General features: G+C 46.3%; 1 protein-coding gene across 1 annotated transcript; it reads left to right on the plus strand.

Moving 5' to 3' along the window:
* Window positions 1-2,425: 2,425 nt before the first annotated feature.
* PtA15_6A46 (uncharacterized protein) lies at window positions 2,426-2,804 on the plus strand (the record flags this gene model as incomplete). The annotated part of the gene is made up of 2 exons (XM_053170178.1): window positions 2,426-2,688; window positions 2,774-2,804. The coding sequence occupies 2 exons, from the start codon at window positions 2,426-2,428 to the stop codon at window positions 2,802-2,804; spliced, it is 294 nt and encodes a 97-aa protein (XP_053020973.1).
* Between the last annotated feature and the right edge of the window lie 21,599 nt (window positions 2,805-24,403).

Below are 24,403 nucleotides of genomic sequence, written 5' to 3' on the forward strand. Positions count from 1 at the left end.
CATCTGGCGTCGGCTGCAGATCACCCAGTTTTTGTTGACCGGGTTTTCAAACTCAAAGTAGACGCCCTCCTGGAAGAAATAGTAGATTACGGGCGATTAGGCCGGGTTATTCCTCATGTTTCCGTGATCGAATTCCAAAAACGGGGCCTGCCTCACTTGCATCTGATGGTAACACTCGAAGAAGACGACCGTCCAGATACAGCAGAAAAAATTGATTTCCTTGTCACGGCAGAAGTACCCGACCCAAAGCATGAACCTAAACTTTACGACATTGTCTCCCGACTAATGATTCACGGACCGTGCCCTGGACGACCTTGCTGGTCGAAGAACGGTTGCAGCTCTGGCTATCCGAAACCATTTACACCTCGAACAGTAACAGTAAGCGGCGCGTATCCCGTCTACCGCAGACGAATTTCGGAGAACATGGTAGTGAAGAATAAAAGAACCTTCAATAGCTCACATGTGGTTCCATATAACAAATATCTCTCGTTAAAATTTGATTGTCATATCAACGTAGAAATTCCAGTAGATTCAACTGCTGTGAAATATTTGTATAAGTATATTACCAAGGGTCACGACAGGTCTTCAATAGAGATCAAGGATGGCGACGAGACTAAAGCATTCCTCGACGCCAGATACATCAGTGCTCCTGAAGGTATGCCATCCGTGCATTCAAACTCCATACAAAAACTGATGCATAGTCTTAGCTGCTTGGAGGCTTCTTAAATTTCCACTTTCTCGTAGGTGGCCCCCAGTGACGAGGTTAGCTATTCACGATAAAGACGAACAACTGATATATTTCAAGGATGGCGGGGAAATTGCCGAAACATTAAAGATTCAAGAACCGGCGATGACCAATCTCATGGCATTTTTTGTTCTCAATCTCGAGGATGCTGTTGGCGCGGATGGCCGTCGCGCCCGGACGCTTTATTATGAAGATATTCCCGAATATTTCACCTGGAACAAGAAGAATAAGGCTTGGACTGCGCGTAAGAATAAGACTGTCTCCGTTGGAAGAATTTTCAGTGTGTCCTACCTAGCGGGCGAGAAGTTTTACCTTCGAACACTATTATCACATCGAAAGGGCCCAACATCACACGAGGACCTTAGGACGGTTGATGGGATTCTCTCGCCAACTTATCAAGATGCTTGCAACTTGCTCGGGTTGCTCGTAAACGATTATCTTTATGACAAGGCCCTCGAAGAGGCGTCGTCGTTTCAGAGTGGCCATCAACTTCGCCATTTCTTTGCCTTGATGCTGGTAAACTCGCCGCCTTCCAACCCGACTGAACTCTACGATAAGCATTGGGATTCGCTGACAGATGACCTTATCCGACTCAACTGGAAGGATAAACACACACCTCTCCTTAGCAAGTCAAGGAGGCGGGTTTATGGCTTGTTCAAGCTAGAGTTGATGTTAGAAAAAATGAACACTAATCTGAGCCGCGCTGGAATGATTGAGTCGAAAGATGACAAGCGCAAGATGCGTCATTTTGATGAAGTCCCCGGCGAAGTCGAATCAATGGCGATCGTTGTAATACGACTGGAAGATGCCACGCAAAAATTCAACGTTGAACAACAAGGTTTTTTTAATACGGTGAAACGATCATTGAAGAGACAGCTACCTGCGTTGTATTATCTTGACGGCCCTGGAGGCACAGGCAAAACGTTTTTGCTTAACTCAATTATCGACTTGTGCAGGTCTACACGGCAGTTGCGTGGCGCCGGCAAAGCGCCCAAAGTTCGGTCGTCAATTTGACGGACCTCCCCCATTCATTGCCGACCGTTCGCAAGCCGGTCTCCCGTCAACCGTCAAGTGGACCGCCAAACTGGCGGCACCCTCGCCAATGTGCAATTGGACAAGCGGCTGGCAAAAGTAAGGGTGGCTCGACCCCAGCGGCAATTTGCCGTCGAACCCGAGCCCCCCTACAAAATCAATCAGGGCCGTTTGCCCACTTTTCAACCACCAAAACCCCTCGTTCTCCGATTGCTCTTGGCACACACCCTCCGGTCAACTCACAAGACATGCTCAAATGGGTTTTACGGCCACCTGGGCACTTTTTTTTTTGGTTTTTATTGCAGTTTACAGTGGTGTTTTTTTTTTTTTTCTTATCTGATTGTTTTTTCTGCTTTTATGGCTGGCTAGAGAAGAGGCGAGGGGAGAGAGGAAGAGAAGAGACAAGGTGAGAGAGGAAGAGAAATTCATATCTATGATCCCAAGTTCGACGATCCGGCCCTGGCCTACGAAACCGCCAGACGATGCTTGATCGATACACTTGGATGTGGGCTCGAGCCTCTCCGCTTTCTGACTTGCTCGAAACTGCTTGGCCCAGTTGTCGAGGGTACGGTAGTACCGAACGGCACACGAGTTCCTGGGACGGCGTCTGTCTTGGATCCAATCCGGGGGGCATTCAATATCGGGACAATGATCCAATGGCTGGACTATAACGACTGCTTCCTTGCGGCCGAATGGGGCCATCTGTCCGACAACCTGGGCTCGATCCTGGCCGTCGCCGACTGGCTGAGTCGGACGGCGGTTGCCGAGGGAAAGAAGCCGCTGAAGATACATGGTGGACTGGTTCTAGAGAACTCCTTCAACCGAGTTGGTTTGGATCATGTCGTGCTCGTCAAGGTGGCCAGCGCAACAGTGACGAGCAAACTCCTCGGTAGCGGATATTTAGTTGTTGTGTGAGTAAAGATCAGTCAATGGGGAATTTCCTGAGATGGAGCCGGGTGGAGTTCTCTGAGAGCTGGTGGATCGGCCGTGGTATAGGGACTGGATCAAAGTTTCATCGAGGAACTGACTTACTTTGTTTGCAAAATCACCTTTGTCTTCTTGATAAGAACGTCGGTTGGGGGCCCCATGGGTTGTTGATACTGATAGGGTCAGAGGAATAGAGCGGTGGTTGGTTGAAGCTGCTGGTGCAGGCCAAAAAAGGCCGAAGATATGTGTCATAAGGAGAGTTGGCTGAGGTTGTGGGTTGCTGAGGGTGGGGGAGATGGAGGGTGACGGGGGACTTGGAAAAATCGAGGAGTGCGGATGGGTGAGCACTCAAGGGCCAAGGGTGACGTTTCTCCGATGAGCTCCGATGAGCGGAGTTGTCTTGGGCCCCTTTTGGGTTAGGGCTGTTCTGACAGCATCTTGCGTTCCCGCCGGCGGGTGTCAGGACAAACATGTTTGTCGGCAAACCGACCCCAGGCAAGTTATGTTAAACTTGCCTGAAGTCAAGTGCCGGCGGGTACACCACGGGGCGCATTCCTGGAAATGCGCTGCATCCCGCGGACGTTTCTGACTGAGAAATGTCCAGAGGATGTCCGTGGAGCATCCAGCGGACGCAAGGGGCAATGAGCATCACTCGGACGCTTCCGGAAGCGTCCAAGTGATGCTTTGTCCTTCAAACCATCGGGCGGACATCAAAAATTGCCGCCGTCCATTGGATACTCTCAAATTGAGAGTGTCCAATGGACATCTTGACAGTCTAAACACACTCAATCAGGTCATCTCTTGATGACCGGTCTGTGCCGGTCATCGAGGGAATCAGGTCTCGCCGGTCATTCAGAGGACTCAGGTCTCCTCTCGATGACCGGTCTGTGCCGGTCATTGAGGGGACTCAGGTTTCCTCTTGATGACCGGTCTGTGCCGGTCATCAAGAGGGTCTCGCCGGTCATCAAGTGATGGACATGAGACAAAGCTGTCGACCGTCTCCGTTGAGAGTGTCTGGTGGACACCAAAACTGTTGTCCATCGGACACTCTGGCTATAGTGTCCGATGGATGTTTGGAAACGAGTCTCCAGTGTTCTTTGGTGGGTGTGTGGGCCCCCTTAGCATAGTTGACATGTAATATAGCTGGTAGCGACTGCCTTGTCATGCTTCCACACCCCCACCCACTCCTGCGTTCGAGTCCGGGCCTTATCCCCCACGACCCTGCTCTCTGATTGTTCGTTCGCACCCGACCCTCGGGCCGCCCGCAGTCAACCACCTGGGGTACAATCAGGTCAGCCCAGGCTGGCCTAATATTTTGACCAAAAGGGCATGGTGGCTGACATCCTGCTGATGTTTGCTCACCATCCAGCGGATGCATGCAAGAGAAACGTCCGCCATCGCGCAATGCAAGTGGCATCCAGCGGATGTTTCCTGCCGCGCCAGAGCTGGACATCTGCGGACATGTCCCAATGCATGTCCGATCAACGTCCGCGACGGCCCGTGGTGTACGCGGTTAATTCGCCCGTCATTTTGATGGTTGACGGGAGACCCGCTAGTGAGCGGTCAATCTCACTGGCCAGTTGTCTCTGATGGCAGTTTTGACGGCCGAAACCTTAATCCGCGCAACTGCCGTGTATGGGAAAGAAGTCGGTTGTTGCTGCGTCGTCGGGTGTGGCAGCTCTCATATTGAAAGGGGGTCAGACTTCACATTCAGCCTTCAAAATTCCCATAGAGCTCAAACCCGAGATTGAATGTAACTTCGAACCCAACCACAAGCTGGGTAAAGATCTTGCTGATGTTGACTTGATAATCTGGGATGAAATCGTCACGATACATAAGTACGCAATTGAGGCGGTCAACCAATCTTTGAGGAGATGCTGTCATTCAGACATTGCATTCGGGGGGAAGGTAGTTATCTTCTCAGGTGACTTCAGACAGATTTTGCCGGTGGTGAAATTCGACGAATTTCCTCCAGCTCAAGAGGCGACTATCAAGTCATCTTTACTCTGGAGTAACATCCGAGTCTTCAGGCTCACCAAGAACATGAGGCTTTCGCTTGGCAACACAGAAGCTGGAAACTCTATTGCCAACAATAAATTTGCGGATTCGTTATTACGTCTGGGCGAAGGATTCGAACAAGGAGAAGATTATCATGTCGTTCAAATTCCAGAAGTCAACATTACAACGGCGCGTAATGAGAAGGAAGGCAACAAGACACTTGTAGATTTTGTTTACGCTCAGACCAAGATCAATTGATGGCCTACCTGTCAGAACGATGCATCCTGGCTCCCCTCAACGAGGATGTTGGCAAATTGAACAGGGAAGTGGCGTGCCGTCTCCAAAGTGCTTTTGTTCAAGCAAAATCCATTGATTCACCGGACCCAAGTGGCTTGGACAGTTTACCTGAAGAGGTCCTAAACAAAATAACCGTACCTAACTTTCCGGACCACATCATCGAGTTGAAGGTGGGAATGCCTGTCGTGGTAATGTGAAACCTTGACATATCCTCAGGAATATGCAAACGACACGATTGATATTGACAAGGATCGGAATTGGGTCGATTGAAGGAATTCTGATGTCAGGCCCTTTCAAGGGCAATCGAGTGATGCTCCCAAAAATCAAGCTCCACCACGAGAAAAGCCAGAAGTCAGGTCTAAGCTTCTATAGGCACCAATTTCCCGTAAGGCCAGCGTACGCAATGTCAATAAACAAGGCGCAAGGACAAACTTTGAATCGTGTTGGTGTAATGTTGAAACATTTGTGTTTTGTGCATGGTCAACTGTACGTTGCACTATCAAGAGTAACTCACCAAGAAAATTTGTTGGTTTGCAAGTTGGACCAAAAAAAGGGTCTGGTGAACATTGTGCATAAGTCTATATTTGGTACATTTCCATTGTTTCTTGTCTATGGAAATTTCGGACATTTTTTCTAATTTGTTGACCCCGTGGTTACAGGTCTCTCCGTCTGATGATGGATCACGCTTTGGGGGCCCTCGGATAGGTTAAAATTTCACGTATTTTTGACATGCGCCTCATACTTTAAACTGACACCTGATATATTGTTTTCCTTGACACACAGGGTCAAACAGGTTCATGTGATTTTTATTTCTTAAATATTGTGTGAAGATTAGGCTAGCGACCAGCAGAGCCGAGGTGTGAAGTCGCTCAGGAGGGGAATAATTATAAATTTTGTGACATTATTCCGCATATGTGAACTGTTTATTTTGAATTCTAATAACATAACACGTTTTGGTAGGGATTAAGACTTGCCGGAACATTTGGTTAAGTTGTTGACTATGTCTGTGGCTCATTCACGCCGAAGTGAGAGTCTGATGGGTCAAAGTTAAGTGGTGGAGCCACCAAAGATAGAGGCCGAATTGAGCGGAAGATTCTGGCATTTAACAACGCCTTCTTTGACTTTTGCAGAAGAAAAATTAAAGTTCAAGTATTTCGCGAGTATGAACCCTTTGAAGGGGAAACTGCGTCACGTAGCCACATATATTGATGGGTAACAGGTTGAGGGTCGTGTTTGGTATTTACAGACTGTCTGGGTGGCAACAAGGCGACGATCTTGGGTTGTCAGCTGACCTCAAGTGGGAGAAGGGGCATATTCATACTGCACCTATTGAAGTGAAAGTCCTCAATGCAGAAAATGTGGCGCAAATTGTGGCCTTAAATAGGTCAGGGTCCACCTCAAGCCAGTTCGTAGCAAGGGGTGTGTGGATATGTGCAGTGAGTTACGTTTCGAACATGTTTTCTAACGGAGGAAGTACTATATAAGAACAGTGTTTGACCACCAGTGTTGACATTTCCCTGTAATCAAAACATGTCTATCCACCTCGTCCCTTGGTTGAATGGCCTGGAAGAGCCTGAGGTACTTTGTTTCCAGGGAAGATTCAAAGCCATATTCTCTGTGAGTATCTTTATCAAATTTATTATTTGAATACGGACTAACATGTTCTTCTGTAAACAGAGCCTTGATCAACGTTCAAGAACACTCGGACAAGTGACATGATCATCAGCCGTCCTGCCAAGCGCTGAATTTGGAATGCTTCCAAGGGTGTCGGTTAACTTGAACGGAGGGGAGGTCGTCTCCAAGCACTTGATCGCGGGGGAATTATACAAGCTCGAAGGCAATGTCATAATTACAGAGGACGGAACCCAAGAATTTTGTTACGTTTCCGATGGGTTTAGATGGAGGTGTCATACTAGGGCTTCATCAAAGCCAATCGCGGTGAAGATGCGAGGCACAGGTACCGTCTGCCAAACTAGAATATTCAACAACAATAACATGTCACCGGAGTACATTGAGTTGATAGTTGCCCATCATCGTACAGTTAGCATTTTCACCTATTATTTTAGTGCGCTGGTCAATGTGGCTGATGTGGTGGGTACATAGTCTTCCGATTGTGGCAAGTTCTACGTCAAGTATAAGATCAATGTGTCAAATGTCAATGTTTCTGAACAAGTCGAATTGCAACGGGGGGTCAAGGTTCAACTGAATGGCTTCTTGTCTAACTTTTTGGCTGCTGGAGCAATGCCCATCATTGAGGTAAGGGTTGCCCTCCTCATAAAGGTATTTCCACTGTATTAATAATCAATTGTTGCAGGTTACTTCAGACTTTGCAGGTTCCCCACCAGTATTTTCAAATGGGAAGCTTCAGAAAATGAGAGTCCTCATTGACTGATTCCTTTCAGTTGCGGGAACGGTTTGGAGGTGTCTTCTGTCATTCACGTATTCCAGCTGTATGCCACCTTTTGCCTGTGGTATTGAACCATTGAAGATAAGGGGGTACTATGTATGAGTGACTATAGGTGAAAGTTGGCTTAGAATCTGAATATGCAATAATAATGAGGTATTTGTGAAGGGTTATGGGGAAATGGGCAATGTAATGATGGATATATGTAAAGGAAAGCAATAAAATACTACTTATGGTTTGGAATTGAGCACCACAGTGTTGAGCCAATTCATTAAAGATTTTATTACATATGACGTGTTCTACTTGTCATTTGTCATTGGACGGTTCCAATTCCTGTTCTTATCTTTCCTTCTTTGTTGAACTGTTGTCCCCTTCTTTTCCTCTTCTTTCCTTATTGATATATTATTTTTCATCTCATCCATCATCCTTATTATCATCTATCCGGGAAATCTCAACCCAATAGAATAAAGAAATCAATCTTAGTTATCGTGAATCTAGTCCTATTGCGAATTGCATAGAACTATATACTTAGTTATTACTCAAGCACCGGCAAACTATCTTGTTAGATAGTTTCATAGCCATATATAGCAAACTGGGTAATAGCCTAGTCCTCACACTCTACCTAGTCTCAAACATCTACCCAGGTCACAAGGTCACATTGTGAGGACTCCAGTTGGGAGTCCTTCACTGTATTTAGCAATGTGGTGGCCAATACGGTGGTCAAGCTCATTTTTTTTAGTTGCCGCGCTCACTGGCATCAGTCTCCAAGATTCACAGCTTGAAGAACCTCAAGACTCAGCCATCAAGAAACCAGTCCCTCACTTCCAGGCTCCTTCCCTATTCTGTCTCCCCTCATTTTTCCTTCTTCTTCCCTTCCTCTCTCAAGACTCCTCTTTCATTTTCTTTTGTACTGTGGGTTTATTCTCAGTTTTTTCTTTTGCTGGTTTTGTTTCCTCCTTGTCTTTTTTCCTGTTTATCTCTATTTCCCCTGGTTCCTCTCTTGTTTCTTAGGGCTCTTGTTGGTTTCAGGTTTTTACCTCTTGGCTCTATTTCTCCGCTTTTTCCTCCTTGTGTTGTCCGTTTCTTTTCTTTTCTCTTTTGTCTGTGTTGTGTGCGCGCGCACGGCGTGCAAGGAGATGATGACATGCTTGTGACAGGCCTCCAGGAATCCAAGTTCCTGGCGAACTTGGAGGAGAGGAGGCCATAGCACCTGTTCTGATCCAAGTCAGGGGTGATCAAGAATCAAGATCTTTTCCCAAGTCCCGAGTCCCAAGAGTCCACGTTCAAGAAACCATTCACCCTCAAGAATCCTATCAACAAACTCAACCGCCGCCAAGGATCCAAATCCCGGCAAAACAAATCTCAAAACCACTTCCCCCCCCCAGCTATCAGTTCGGCTTGCAATGACTCATCCGGACCATCCGAGAGGGCAGCTCCCAGAGCAGATTTTCCCCTCCCAGCGCTGCCGCCGGCCTAGCACCTGACGGAGCTCCACAGCAAGTGGGCACAGGAGGGGCAAAGCTCAAAGCTCGGGAGCGCTTCTAGTTCACGGGCTGTATTTCAATGACAGAAAAGGAGCTAGCCAGGAGAGATATCAGTCGGGGATATCTCAGTATGTACAACTCAGGGAAGCAGAAGGGAAAGGAGAGAGAGGAAGGAAAAGGGAAACAATCAAAAGAGGGGGGAATGGCTTACCTATCTGGCAAAGATATCAGTCGGGGATCTTTGCCAGCTAGGAAGTGAGGGAGGACCGGAATATGTAGTCAGCTGTGAAGGGGGTCTGTGATTCCTCTTGTGAAACCTTGCGGCGCGTGGTGTAAGACTCAAAAGTGGTTGTGAAACCCTTTTGCTGAATGGAGAAGGGGATGAAGGAGGTGCAAGCTCTGCCCTTCTATACTACCAGCTACAAGAATCACCAAGGTAAGCTTGGCAAGTTTTAATAAGTGATAGGAGTGGTTAGCTCAAGATAAGTTTCTTGTGACACAGTATAAAAAGGTTTTTATTCAGTATTTAAGGGTTGTTATATGTATGCAAGAGGGTTGAGTGGGTATGTAAGTGTTTTGGGTGATGGGTGAGTATAAAACTTGATGAGTAATAAACTGAGGAACTACAAATGGGGTGGGGAAGAGAGCTCCTTATATAGACAAATAAGAGGGATTTTGGCTCCAGGGCAGCCCCTGAGTGAGGTATTTCAGCTGGCCTGGGCTGTACAACATGAGGGAGTTAAGAGGGAGTGGCTGTGTACAATTTATGCAAGGGTTGCATACATGAGGAGGGGCTGTGCCAGATGATGTCATAGTTTATGCAAGGGGTGCATAAGCTGTTCAGGGAATGATCAGGTGATGTAATTAGACCAAACAAAGTGGAGTTAGAAAGAACTAGAAGGCGGGGAACCATTCAGTTGAAAGGGCACAGCCTGCAGGGGCAGTGCTGCATGATGTCATGTACATAACAAACAAATCCTAGCCAATATATGTAGTGGGGATAGAATTGTGCGGGGAATGTGACTTGAGGAGCCTGACAGGTGGTTGACTGGGTGCTGAAGGTTGTCCAAAGGGTCTAACTTCCAGTGTAGGGGGGGATCCAGTGATTCTTCCAGTGGGAACTAGGGGTTACTTTAGCCGTAGAGTTCATTTGTGATGTCCAATGGATGATATCTTGAGGTGTTCTTCATTTACATGAGAAAAGCTTTTGATTTTTCACATTTTTGAGTACCACAGCGGGGGCTCCACACAAATGTTACTTCTTTCTTTTGGTGTTTACTTAGACTCAAGTGCTCAAAGATGCATAAGCCCCCTTGAAACCCTTTGTTGGATTTCCATTTCCTTCTACCTCATTTGCCATGTCCTTGATTCCGCGGTCTCTCACTTCCTAGCTCTTCACCCTCTCATGCTGGTCTTTTGTCTCATGTCATGTACTCATTTCTTGATCTCCTTGTGACATCAATCCCTGTGTAGACCTGAACAATACTTTCATTTGACACTGATTATCTCTTGAGTGTGCGCTCACTTTGACTGTGACATGTAGTGACCAATCTTGTGATATGCTCTCCCTCCTTCCATTGAGTTCCATCCTCTTCTATTTGATTCCATGCATATTCATTGTCCCTCTTGAACAAAAGTTGATTCCTGTACGTAGTCTATATAAGATAGTAGGACCCAGGAAACCCCCTGTAAATGACCGTAACAAAAATGTATGAATGTTTTGGCAAAAACCCAAAATGGTAGGCACAAAAATGGTATGAATGGGATTTTTTGGCCTCAATGGTAAGCACTTCAAGTATATGAAATTTTTCCTGGGTACAAGAGGGTAGTAACTAAGATGTATGAAATTCCTGAGAGTGCACCAGAAAAACCCATAGCCCTCCCCCCCTCAGCAGCACAGCTTGGCTTATTTTTGGTACCCCAGTGCCCCACCTTGGCAGGGCACCCCATCCGTGTTACTCATCCGGTGCAAGGGGGTGCCAGCGGGGCGGGGGGCCTGTATGGCCCGGTGTTTTGTGAACACATAGCTCAGCGCGACAACGTCGGGGCTGAGGATAACTTAGATTAGCGCACAAGGGTGTGCAGCTGCTCTGCGTGGTTTCACGCTAAATACGTGTGGTTCAATTGCTTTACTTTTTCAGCTCTGGTTGGTTCCAGAAGCCTAGGCTATCCTGGAAGGGTCAGTACACTGCTTGCCAAACTAGCCGAGTGAGGGTCGGGGGTAAGGTGCCTCACTCCGGAAGACGAGTTCAGGACGTCGACTCGACCTCGAGACAAGGAATGAGTCGCGCCGCTTGGCTTTGTGGCGGAGGGAGAGGAAACCTTTACAAAAACAAAAGTTCTCGCCACAAGGGCGAGGGAGGTACGACCTCAGACCCAAGGGTGGGTGGGTGGTGTCAAAAAAATTAGGGGCTAATTTCTCAAGCGACGCTTACTAAAGCGCGGAGAAGCTAAGGGAGACGGGGTTCGCTTTGGTAACGGTGCGATGGGGGAAACATTGGGAGAGGCGCTCCCGTATTTATAGAGGGACCAGTACCTGGGGACTGGCTGGAGCGGTTAACTCCTTTGGTCTTCCCTAAGCGGGTGGCCCTTTAAGGGGCCTCTGGGAGCGGAAAGGTTTCGAGGTGGTTCCTACTTTTAGCCATGTATGGTTTCATCACAAGGCCTGATGGGGGTTTCCCATCCTCTACGGTCGGCGGTAGCATAAACGTGTCGTTCTGCTCCACTGGCGCTTGGGGGGGATGACGTGTTCTAGAGCATCCACGGAACTAAACACTTCACGCTACGCTTCCAGTAATGGGCAAGGTTTTTTTTTTTTGCACCCCCCCCCCCCCCCCCCCCCCCTCGGCAGGAATGGTAGGCATGGAAAATGTATGAAAATTTGGGAAATCCTCAAAGCATACGCACAAAACATGTATGAATGAGGTCAAAAAATGTATGAATTTTGTCGAAATTCTGGATTTTAGGTTACGGTCATTTATAAGGGGTTTCCTGGGTCCTAAGATAGTCTCCAACAAAGCAATCAACCTCATTGGTTCTTCTCTCTCTAAAAATCCGCTCCGTTCTCAAGCCGCATCCGGTGAGCGTCCCCATATCACTGCCCCTCCTCTTGAGCCTCTTGGCTCCTCTCATTGTGTCCAGTTGAGCATCCGTGTCCTGAGTCTTTATTCAAACACCCTTCACCCTACAACCCCATCATAATACACATTATACTAGACATAGCCCAAACCCCACCTAGATTACTTATCCCTGGAACACCTAACTCCTACATTAGATCCCTAGATTACTTCTCCCTGAAACACTTCCTGAAACAACTAACTCCTCCTATCTTAGATCATAGAATATTCTGCTTCTGTTAGTTTCACATATCCCCTCCTCCAACTGGAAAGATTACACCATAGCCCCCACAAGATGGCATCCTCACCACCCACTATTACACCATCATGTGACTCCTTGGCCCACTACTCTGACCACATGGCTCTTTCATCCTATAGAAGTAGAACGTTCTATGCTTACCCTTCAGGTTATCCTTGTTTCCTCATGGCTCCTCTTTCTTGTTAAACTGGGTTGTTTTCCTCTTCATTTGTTCCCCATCAGATCCTGTCAAAGTAATTCAGATCACTGGTCACCTATCATTAGCCTTGCTTATGCCAATGGACAAGCTTGATATCTGTGTACAAAATATTAGATTAGTAGAAAAGTAAACCTCAAGACATACCTCAAGAATCCTCTATAGCCACACCTTTCCATAAGAGTCCACACTCTTACATCTTTTCTTGTTCCCAGAGAGGCAGCCCATTAAAGCACAATTCCCTCTCCAGCTCTATTCATCCCTCAGAGTGGTTCCACAGCGTGGAGGGCTTGTTTCTCTTCTCTTTTTCTTTTCCAGCATCTTACTAGCTACTCATCATTGTACTTAAACTTATAGAAGTACTACTACTAGAGTATTAGGAGAGTATTTATGTGATCATTATAATTACTTCCTTGTTATTGCAGACTTTGTGCTTGCAGATTTCAGAGATTCACTACTTGTGGACCATTACACTATAGATCAGGCTCATTGTGGAGTGCTGAAGGCTAGTGGAACATAGCAGTGCGGAGCTGACACCAGGGGGGAATGTGTGGCACTCTCTAGCCACACCGTAATTTTATCCTTCAAATGGTCTGATGTGAGTTCAATTTCAACTGTAACCCTTTGCTCAACTTTCTTCTCAATCCAAGCGTAACTTTAGGTGAAGTTGTTTCCAACTGATCTCCCTCAACGCCAACACATGAAAATCTCTCTTGTGAAATTGTTTTTCTGGTCAATCTGGATCACATTCTGGATGTTAACTTCAATGCACAAGATGTGGTGCCAAGCATTTGACTATACTTATGCTAAAAATACCCTTGACTAAGTGACAAGGAGTATTTTGGAGAGCTGATTTCTTTCATTCAAAACACATGTAAAATGAGATTGTGGAAAAAAAAAATTGTAAAATTTAGCAACTCCAAATTCTCAACCAAGTGGTAGATGAATCCTTCTGGCATGTTTCTGTCATGCCTATTCCTGTAACAAATTGGGAGGTAAGTGATGTTAAAACCAAATTTCTATTCTTTGAGTATCAAGCAGTGCCAAAGCTGGGAAAAGCTGTGTAACTTATAACTTTCCACATTGCAATGCCATGAAATGTGAACAATAACAGGGGCTGTTTTCCCTACCATGTTTAACAAAGGATGGAATACTCATGAAAGGTCGAGCGTGTACAGCCTCTCCGTTGAACGCACAAAGTGCAGGAGAGGCTTGTGTCTAAAAGGCGCATGCTCGCGTGTCACGGTTGGGCTTCTGAGGTCCTTTTTTTTTGTAAAAATCCTATAAAATACACCCAAATACCCAGTCAATAATAATGTTGGGCAGGGTGTGCCCAAGATGGGGTTCTTCATCCCCATCAAGAAGGATTTTGAATTTTTCAAAAATTGTATGTGTAGGATTTTTTACAAGCCAATTTTAGTTCAACATGACTTTGTTTTTTTTTTCTTCAAACCAAACCATTCCTTATGTAATCAATAGAGGACAAGATGGCCATCCCAGGATAGTAAACAAAATTGTTTTGAGGAATTTTGTAAAGGAGGGATCCTGGTTGAGAAGCCAAGAATCAACTTCAGTTCAATCCTGAAGAGTCAGATTTTCAGATTTTCAAAATTTTGAAAAAATTCCTGCTGGTCCAATTTTCAACATTTTCTCTTGAAAAGTGGATGAGGAGGTCCGCATGATCCTCCTCTATCTCCGACCCAACTTTTTACCTCCGGGGAGATGGATGTACAAGAGGTGAAGCCGTCCAAAAGTCGGCTACACCAAAACTGGCCAACCGTGACACGGTTGTAAGTCAGTTTTGGACTCAAGTCCCTCCTTTGGAGGGGTCGCTCCGCGACCAGGGCTGCCCGCCCCCCCGCAGAAGAGGGACTTCCACAAGTTCGATGAAAGGTAAAGTTTGAAGTTTCATCAGCTGTTATTTTTGTACTACACCTGGCATATGAGAATACACATTGCAAAATTTTCATAGTTTTACCGCCACCTGACTACAAAATGTGGCTAGTTGTGAAATTAATCAAGTCGCTCAAGAGAAGGTGGGTAGATTGGTGGATATCAACAGGTTCATCAATATTTCAGGGATCCTGGAACCAGCAGGCAAAAAATTTCAGAAACTGGTCTGAGAAATCCAAGGTGAACAGTGAATTCTGAAATGCCCATGCATATCCCAGCATTGGTAAAACCTTTTGTCTTGTAGATTGAGTATCTTCACATCTTTTCCCTGGAATTTTCCGCCAATTTGTTCCTACAGGTAGCATGCTTTCATCACAGGTACCATCATGTTGATGGGCATTGTGCAATAACATGGTGTTGATTGCTATTATGACATGGTACATAGTTACCAAGTTCTTAGATAACACTGATGCACTTTGTAGTAGTACCTGCTTTAACCAGATCAATCAACATAATTCAAATTGGAGGAGGAGCATTTGCACCCATGTACATGTGTTGAAAAGCACCAAAAAAAATTAGGGAGTTTCAAGGTGGGCATAAGTCAACAGCAGCTGCGGAGGGACGACAGAGATCAGCCCTGCATCCCCGTGTGCCCCCGGGGAGTGTTGATTTTTTTCTGCAATGTCCATCGTCATGTTCGGCCAAACATCAGGGAGGACATTTGCAAGGTGCCGATGTACCCAGACTCACCAAGCCCTGCTTGCTATCATCGAGCTGGGTAAACCCCCCACCCTCAACAGTAAAATACATACTGGTCATTGAGCCTGGCTTTCCCAGCCCCCATGACCAGTATGTGCTGCCTACAGAGCTCGGAAAACCCAAGATCAATGACCAGTATGTTCTGGTCATTGATCTAGGCCTCCTCAAACTTGATGGCCAGCACAAACTGGTCATCGAGTGGGGAGAGGCCGCGCTTGATGGCTATAATGCCCCAGTAATCAATCTGCGGCGTCTCCGAACTCAAAGACAATGGCCAGCACCTGGTCATCAAGCCAGGGAAGCCTTAGCCTGATGACCAGCACATTCTGGTCATCAAGCCAACCTTTCCAAGCATTGTAGGCATATATACTAGCCACCTAGCTCGGAAAAGCGCAGCCGGATGGACGGTATGTACTGCTCATTGAGCTGGGACTCTCCCAGCGCAATGTACAGCACGTACCTCTCCGTCAAACATGGAAAGGTAAGGCACAATGACTCCCATGTAGTGCTGGTCATTAAGGCGGGTTATTCCCACCCCAGTGACCTATCATCAATTGGAGGGTGTCTCCGCTCAATGGCTGGTGGACACCAATCACCTAGTGGAGAACCCCTCCACTCAATGTCCGGTACACACCAGTCATTGAGTGGAGAATCCCTCCACTCAATGGCATTCACCACCGGTCATCAAGTGCAGTATGTCTTCACTTGACATGTAGCTGGTAATGTGCATATGTTAATTGAGTGGACACGCCCTCCACTCAATGTTTGTCCAACAGTCATAAATTGGAGGGTATCTCCACTCAATGGCTGTACACCCCAATCATTGAGCAGAGGGTGTCTCACCTTGATGGCTGATACACACCAGTAAGTGTAGAATACAAGAGTTTACCAAGCATCAAGTGGAGGTACCCTCCACTGAATTGCCAGTGTGTACACCATGGAGTGGATCTATGATCAGCCTTAATTGAACATAAGTTCAACATATTTGAAGCCTGCATCACACATGCTCACACAGTTGAAATCAATCAGCTTTCCCAAAGAAACATACGGCTTGGCACTCTCTAGAGAGTGCCACACATTCCCCCCTGGTGTGAGACATCAATAATTACTCAAAACTGGATAAACATCTTGAAGAAGGCGTAAACGGTCATTTTTACACAGTAACCATCCTTTATATCTACAACATGTTCCAACATGAAAAAGAAAACCTTTTATATTTGGTACAGTTGACATGCAAGCTGCTCCCATGATGACTTGGTTATGACTGGAAGGGATTAGGGTGTTTTGGAGCTCTGTCTGATGCTATGCCGGCGGCAAGGAGAAAGGTGCTCCTCTTGGATGGTCCAGATGAGTTGTTGAGAATTGAAGGGATAGCTGGGTGGAAGTGGTGTTGATTTTTTTGCTGGGGTTTAGATCCTTGGTGGCAGTTGTGTTGATTTGGGAAAGGGGACTCTGGATGGGACTCTGGAATCAGATTTTGGGTTCAGAAAAATATGAGGAGTCAATATAAATATAGGTGATATAATCATTTGTAAATTCAATAAAAAATACAAAACTCAACATAAAGAATCCAATTTTTTGTAGGAAACCTACAGTACTGGTCTCATCAAATATGAAGTCAGATTTAACTGATTCAGCCATCTTCAGCACCATAATACCATTATATTGCTTTGTTTTGGTCAAAAGCAATATAATGGTACTACAGTACTGAATATGGCTGAATCAGTTGAATCTGACTTCATGATTGAAGAGACCAGTATTGTAGGTTGCCTAGAAAAACTATTTGGAGGCTTTATGTTGAATTTTGTAGTTTTCATTGAATTAACCAATGATTATATCACCTATATTTATATCGGCTCCAAATGGGGCCTAATATTTTTGATAGCCCTGCCTTGGATCAGAACAGAATGCTATGGCCTCCTATCCTCCAAGTTGGCTGGGATCTTTGATTCCTGTAGGCCTGTCACAGACATATCATCATCTCCTCAAGTGGCACGCGCGCGCACACTCACTGCAAACAACCAGGAGAAAGAAAGGAAACAACAATGCAAAGGGGAAATAAAACAGAACTAAAAAAAAAAAAAAAAAAAAAAAAAATGACAAACATGGAAAACATGGAATCAAAGAAGAGCACAGCTTGAGAGAGGAGAATGAGAAAAGTAATTAAATGGAGAGAAAAAAACGAGGAAATAAAATCAGAGACAGCATCAAAATCAGAATAAACCCACATGGTACATGTGTTACGACCAAGAAATGAGAAGTGAGAGAAGAAAGAGAGAAAGGAAAGAAATTGAAGGTGATAGAGGGAAATGAGGGGAGGAGATCTTGAGAAGTTGGAGGTTTGAGTCTTGATGATGATGTGGCTTGAGGATTGAATCTTGAATCTTGAGGCCTTGAGGATTGAATCTTGAAAATGAGGTCTTGACTATCATTTTGATCACCACAGTGTTTGTTGCATGAAAATCAAGTGCGCTGAATAATCTGTGTTCTAATTTTATGAAATCTGAGAATTTTTCCTGCAACAATAGCAGTTTCAAACAGACTTCAACTGCCTTCACAAACCAAGGGTGAAGTGCTGTGCCAAAAAAAGTGCACACCTTAACACAGCGCAGGGCACTTGCGCTACCGCATCTGGTCAATTAGCAGAAGCGCTAGCAGCCTGGTGCTAAGCTAAGACTATAAGAATCATACCCACCTGATTTCTTCAACGCCGTTGGCAGAAGCGCAGCGGATTTGTGCTCTTTCTACGCTAAATGCACTGCTTTATAGCGGGAAACCCACAATAAACCGCTTTACATGAAGCAAGCTACCCCGCTGCGCAGCGCTTTTGGCCATAATATCCCTCTTAATATCCCTCTGTGCAGATCACTTTGCAGTCCTGGGAACTTTGGATAGGGATTATTTTGCCTGTGCAGCCAGCTTGCACACTACAAAAATTTATTATTTTGCCCAAAAAAGAAATAAAAGTCAACATGAAAAAAATGAAACCAGAATTTCACTCAGGGGAACAAACTAAGCATGCTGAGCCAAAAAAATAAAATGTCCCAAACTGAGCAAAAATCATTGGACAATGTTTTGGGATGGTTTTTTTTCACAGGCCTGGCGGGCCTGGAGCGGGCCTGGAGCGGGCCCTAGACGGGCCTACCCCAAAAGCACATTGAGTCAGTATTAAAGGAGTTTTGCCTTGCTCTGGGAGCTTCTGGGGCTTTTGATGGGCCCAAAATCTCAACATGGGCCTTTGGTGGTCTAGAAGTATCAACCCCGGCCACTAAATAGCCCATGGGCCTTTGAATTCCCAGAAAGCCCACCATGAGCGAGCGTAACAAAGCCCGCGGCACCGCCAAGCCGTAGGTGCAAGCGGGGCTTACACCTAACATTGAGAGCCTCGCATGAGAGAATCCCAAAAATGACCTGTTTTTTTTTTCCTTTTTCATTATAAATTATTAAACACACCCCAGCCTTTCAAATTTTTATCCCAGCTATACGCTGGCATGTTATCTCGGATCCTACATAGTTACTTCCTCCCCATTCTGTTCTGTGATTTTTCTATATTTTTTTGAAATCAGTCACATTTCAAAGTCTCCTTGGAGCTTTACGGTTTTTTCAATCACTTAATTAAATTTCAATTTGGCATTTTGTGATTGGAGAATAATGCCATACCCCTCTAAATGAAATAGGATGCATGTGAAAGCTTTCTATACATGCAAGAGAGAGTGAAGAAAAAAAAGAGGAGATTGACGGAAATCACCAGGGGAGATATGTTCCCACTCCCCAGGGAGTGCCTTACCGTAACTTTTTTCCATAACTGTGCTGGAGGCCTTTGGTAAAGCAATATTGAATAGGTATGAACAAGACTGGAAGTCAGCGTGGAAATCAGTTGGAAATCATCCTGAAATAAACCATAACTTGCCAAAAAATCATCCAGAACTCATCTATAATTCATCCAGAACTCATCCAGAATATAGTCCTTTCTTGGCTTCATGACCAGTGTGTCCTTTCCATGGAGATGTGAAAGGCCCGGCCTGTGATTTTTTCCCCCTCATGTACTCGCGTACATCAGGGGGACAATTGGTGTCTCAAAACAAATTTGTTACTTTTAATGTGGCTGTGAAAGGCCCATCCTGTGATATTTCCACCTCAATGTACGCGCGTACATCAGGGTGACTATTAGCAAAGGCGAAAGGTTAACTTGCATGTGCACATGAGAATTTTGAAAAGCAAAAAAATACAAAATTCACTAGATCATTTTCGTGAGGAGGACAGGATATATGGCCAAAGTGAATTGGCACCGCAATCCAACCTTGACTTAACTCAGACTTTCACCCTATTAAAACAGTTTTTTGTCATTTTTATCAGCCAAATTCAAATTAATTCCCGCATTTCCAAGAAAATGGGTTTCAATTTCAATGACTGCAACATTACCACATTCCAAAAATCTAAACCCAATAATACCAAGTCGACTTTTATTTTAATTTTGTACATCAGGGCATATAATGTGAATTACAAGAAACCCATTTTTTTGGAGGAATTACTTTTGAGAATGGGAATTTTGCTTTGGTATCCCTAAAAATCAGTAAACAGGAGCAATTGATGAGTTGGACTTTGGTGAAATATCATTTCATCATATTTCTTCCTACAGTTGTACATAGAAAACAAAAGAATTCTACACAACATTGTGTTGACTTCCAAATCAATTGTGACTGACTTTTCACTAACTTCTCCATCCAATTTACTATTTTTGGGATGAGTTACTAATCCACATCAGGCTCACATCGGACCAAAACTCACATAAAATTCAGCTCTGGCACTCCCTGGGGAGTGGGAACATATCTCCCCTGGTGAATACACGTCAGAGGGAGAGATGAAAAGCACCAAGAGGAGATCGACAGACAGAAAAAAACAGAGATTGTCAAAGGTCAATAACTCCGACACAACAGATCTCAGGAGATTGACAAAAATATCTCCAAAGCTCAAGGAATCCGACCCGATAGACCTCACCAACACGGCTATACATAGGACACTCAGTCCCAACTCCCATCTTACTCGACTGCCTCAGAATGCCGCCAACTAAGGAGAAGTCGTTATGGACTCCTGTCGGGTCTGAGCCGTGGCAGTCGGTTGAGGGGAAGGTTCTGAGTGCTGCCCTTGTCGGTGATCCTGCGAGAAAGTATTGGGAAAATCAAATAAAATGATAGCGGTTGGGGGGGAGGGATTTGTTGAGAGGGGACAAGGGGGTTGGAATACCCTCGGCGGTTTTGGTGGGGTAGAAAAGCTTGGATAAAGATAGAAGGAAGCCGGCGCGGTCGTCGGGATTATTGGGAAGTGATCAGATGAAGGGAAACTCAGAATACTCAGGTACTCAAAACTCTCGAAGTATGCGGGGAAGGATCGACACGATCCGGGATCAATAAACTTCAGAACTCAAAGATTGATGATATTCCTCGTGGTTCGGAGGTGGATACCATGCGGATCCTTCCTCCAAGTTCGGCTGAACTTGGATTCAGACCCGCGACATGCCGCGCGACGAGCCCTCGTGCCCGCCGCGCCCGTACAACTAGAATGAGAGGGGAAAAACAAAAAAAAAAAAAAAAACAGAAAAGATCTACCAAAGAGAAACAACCTCCACAAAAAAAACCAAAAGGAGCAAACAAATAACTAACCCTCCGCCAACTCATCCTCTCCAACGCGCGCGAAGAAGAAACAAAAGGAACAGAAAAGAAAGACATGAGTAAAAGAAATGTAAAGAGTGGAAACTGAAACAAAACCAAACAAGACAAAAGAAAAAAGAAGAAGAAGAAGAAAATGGAAAAAGAGAGGGAGGGGGGGAAGAATGATAACAGCTGCTTGAAAGGTCTTGAGGGGGTCGCGTGCGCCGCGCCGTCGGATTTAAAGCGCCTTGATGATCCTCCGGCCCTTTTTCTGGTGTCTTGACCCGAAGTACGCGCCTGAACACCACATCCCCATCCCATTTGCAGTCTGTACCTAGACTGCGCATCGCCTCGCTGAAACCTGCCGCTGGGCCAAAAAGAGAAAACCAAGGAATGGCTCACAGAGTGGCATGTAATGCTTTTGACGTGTGCAGAAGGACCCTCGAGATGCATACACATGGGAGGACTTACTTTTGTCCTTCCATGTCCTCACGAGAGAAGTATCTCTTGACTTGATCCGCCGCGAACCGCCTCTTGAGTTTGGTGCCATCCAACTCAGCCAGGACATAGGAGCCTCCTTCGACTTGGCGGACGACGCGGTAGGGCCCGTTCCATTTGTTTGCGAATAACTGGCCCCACTGCGTCTCCAAAGATCGGTTATACGCCATGACCATCTCTCCCTCCTCAAGCGGGTCGCGAAGTCAATCGGCATGTTTATCTTCCCAATACCGGACGGAACCATCCCTTGCCTCCATCATTTTTCGGTAAGCGACCCCCCGAGTCTCTTCGCTGCGTTCTAACTGCAGCGACCTTGCCGCCAGCAGGTCCGTGGTTGTGCGTACCGAATCCCAGTCGACTCCCAGGTACGATTCCATCTCAAGATCAATTGGAAGCACCGCCCGTTGCCCAAAAACCAGTTCATAGGGAGAATAACCCGTGGTGCGCTTGGTGGAGATTTGGTAGGCGAAGAGCACCAAGGGTAGGAACTTACGGCAGTTCTTTCCACTCTCCCCCGCCAGTTTTACCAAAGCCGCTTTCAAAGGGACATGGCCCCTTTCGACCATGCCCTGCCCTTCCGGATAATAGGGAGTTGACACCCGATGTTGGCCAGGAAGACCACGCAACATCTCCGCCAATGCGCCTCCAAATCTGGAACCCCCATCGGTCAAGTAAGATTGGGCCGGCCCGTACCGCATTGTCCAATGTTCCTGAAGAAAGGCGGCTACCACCTCTGAAGTGAGATTGTTCAGGATTTTTGCTTCTACCCACCCAGAGAAATCGTCACGAGCCACAATGAGATACTTAGCTCCGCTAGCTTTCAGATGCACGGCGTCCATAGCTACCCGTCCGAAAACCGTCGATTCACCGGTTGGGTACCGCTGTTCCAAAGGCCTCCGCAGACTGCGCCGCTGATAGGCGTCGCAACTCTGGCACCACCGTAATACGGCCTGCTTCAACGATGGCCACCAAAACCGATCAGCTACCCTCCTATACGTTTCTGTCACCCCGCGGTGGCCCAAGTCTTCATGCAGCTGCCGCAGAACCTCCTCCTGTTTCGATGGAATGGTGATGACAATCCGGGGCAGTGGGCTGCCCCTCTTCATAAGCCGTCCGCTTTGCACAAAGAAATCCGCCAACCTCCGCTTCAACGCACGAAACTCGACACCGTCCATTCCTTCGGGCTTGAGCAGAGTAGTGAGGAAGAGCTCCATTTGTCGCCAATAACCCTCCTGATAACCAGTGTACTCCTTCTCCATCACAGCGAAAGCGCGCGCTGGTCGAATCCACGGAGCCTCCTCGTCGAAATCGGATGAGTGGTCCTCCTCATCGTCACTTGATGGGCGCCGCGACAACCCGTCCGGTGTAAGACTCAAAAGTAGTTGTGAAACCCTTTTGCTGAATGGAGAAGGGGATGAAGGAGGTGCAAGCTCTGCCCTTCTATACTACCAGCTACAAGACCCACCAAGGTAAGCTTGGCAAGTTTTAATAAGTGATAGGAGTGGTTAGCTCAAGATAAGTTTTTCGTGACACAGTATAAAAAGTTTGTTATTCAGTATGTAAGGGTTGTTATATGTAAGTAAGAGGGTTGAGTGGGTACGTAAGTGTTTTGGGTGATGGGTGAGTATAAAACTTGATGAGTAATAAACTGAGGAACTACAAATGGGGGGGAAGAGAGCTCCTTATATAGACAAATGTGAGGGATTTTGGCTCCAGGGCAGCCCCTGAGTGAGGTATTTTAGCTGGCCTGGGCTGTACAACATGAGGGAGTTAAGAGGGAGTGGCTGTGTACAATTTATGCAAGGGGTGCATACATGAGGAGGGGCTGTGCCAGATGATGTCATAATTTATGCAAGGGGTGCATAAGCTGTGCAGGGAAGGATCAGGGGATGTAATAAGACCAAACAAAGTGGAGTTAGAAGGAACTAGAATGCGGGGAACCATTCAGTTGAAGGGGCACAGCCTGCAGGGGCAGTGCTGCATGATGTCATGTACATAACAAACAAACCCAAACCAATATATGTAGTGGAGATAGAATGGTGCGAGGAATGTGACTTGAGGCGCCTGACAGGTGGTTGACTGGGTGCTACAGGTTGTCCAAGGGGTCTAACTTCCAGTGTAGTGGGGCTCCAGTGATGCTTCCAGTGGGGACTAGGGGTTACTTTAGCCGTGGAGTCCATTTATGGTGTCCAATGGATGGTATCTTGAGGCCTTCTGTATGTACATGAGAAAAACTTTTGATTTTTCACATTTTGCGTACCACACCGGCATGGTGAAAGATTTTCCCGGGAAATGCCTAATATCAAAAGAGAAGAGCTGTATGAAGGAGACCCACCGTGTCATTGGGGCGTTCGGTAGGCTTGGAGTATTGATCATTTGGATTAGCAACTGTGCATCGACCAGCAACTCAAAATGTTGTCCCCATAGCACGGTCTGGAGCTTCTTAAGAATCCGCGCCACCCCACAAAGCTTGAGCTTGGCTTGAGAATAACGCGACTTGACCTCCGAGAACAACAAAGACTCGTAAAGAGCGGGGCGGTCGAGCCCATTCGAATCCTCCTGAGTGAGAACGGCGCTGGCGGCATGAAAACTCGAATCAACAGCCAGCTTGAGCTTGCCGGCGTCCGGACCGTAATCAATCTTCACCAGGACTATGTCCTCCCCGACCAGTTTCTTAAGTTCTTGAAAGGCCCGCTCGCACTCCTCTGTCCAGACCCACTCTGAGTCCTTGCGAGTAAGCCAACGGAGAGGTAGACAGATCCGAGAAAGAGAGGGTATAAAAATCCTGACATAGACCACGACTCCCAAAAAAACCGCGCACTTCGGTGGCGTTAACCGGCGTTGGCCAAGAGGTGATCTTGTTTACTTTGCTGGCAGCCATTTTCCTGCCTTCCTTGCAAACCACATGGCCTACTATCTCCAGCGCTGGAACACAGGCCGCGAGTTTTGTGGCCGACACCGTCAACCCTGATTCCTCGATCCGGAATAAGACTCTCTCCAGAACTTCGGCATATTCCCATATAAACCTGCGAATACCAGCATGTCAAGGGAGCGGCTCTCCGTCGTAGTCCGATTTTGGCCCCTTTATGCCACCGTCATCGATGAAGATCCCGACGTGTTCCGGAATTTTGTCTTGTAGTATCCAGA

The sequence above is a fragment of the Puccinia triticina genome, chromosome 6A (genome assembly GCF_026914185.1).
Source record: "Puccinia triticina chromosome 6A, complete sequence".
Taxonomy (NCBI): Eukaryota; Fungi; Basidiomycota; class Pucciniomycetes; order Pucciniales; family Pucciniaceae; genus Puccinia; species Puccinia triticina.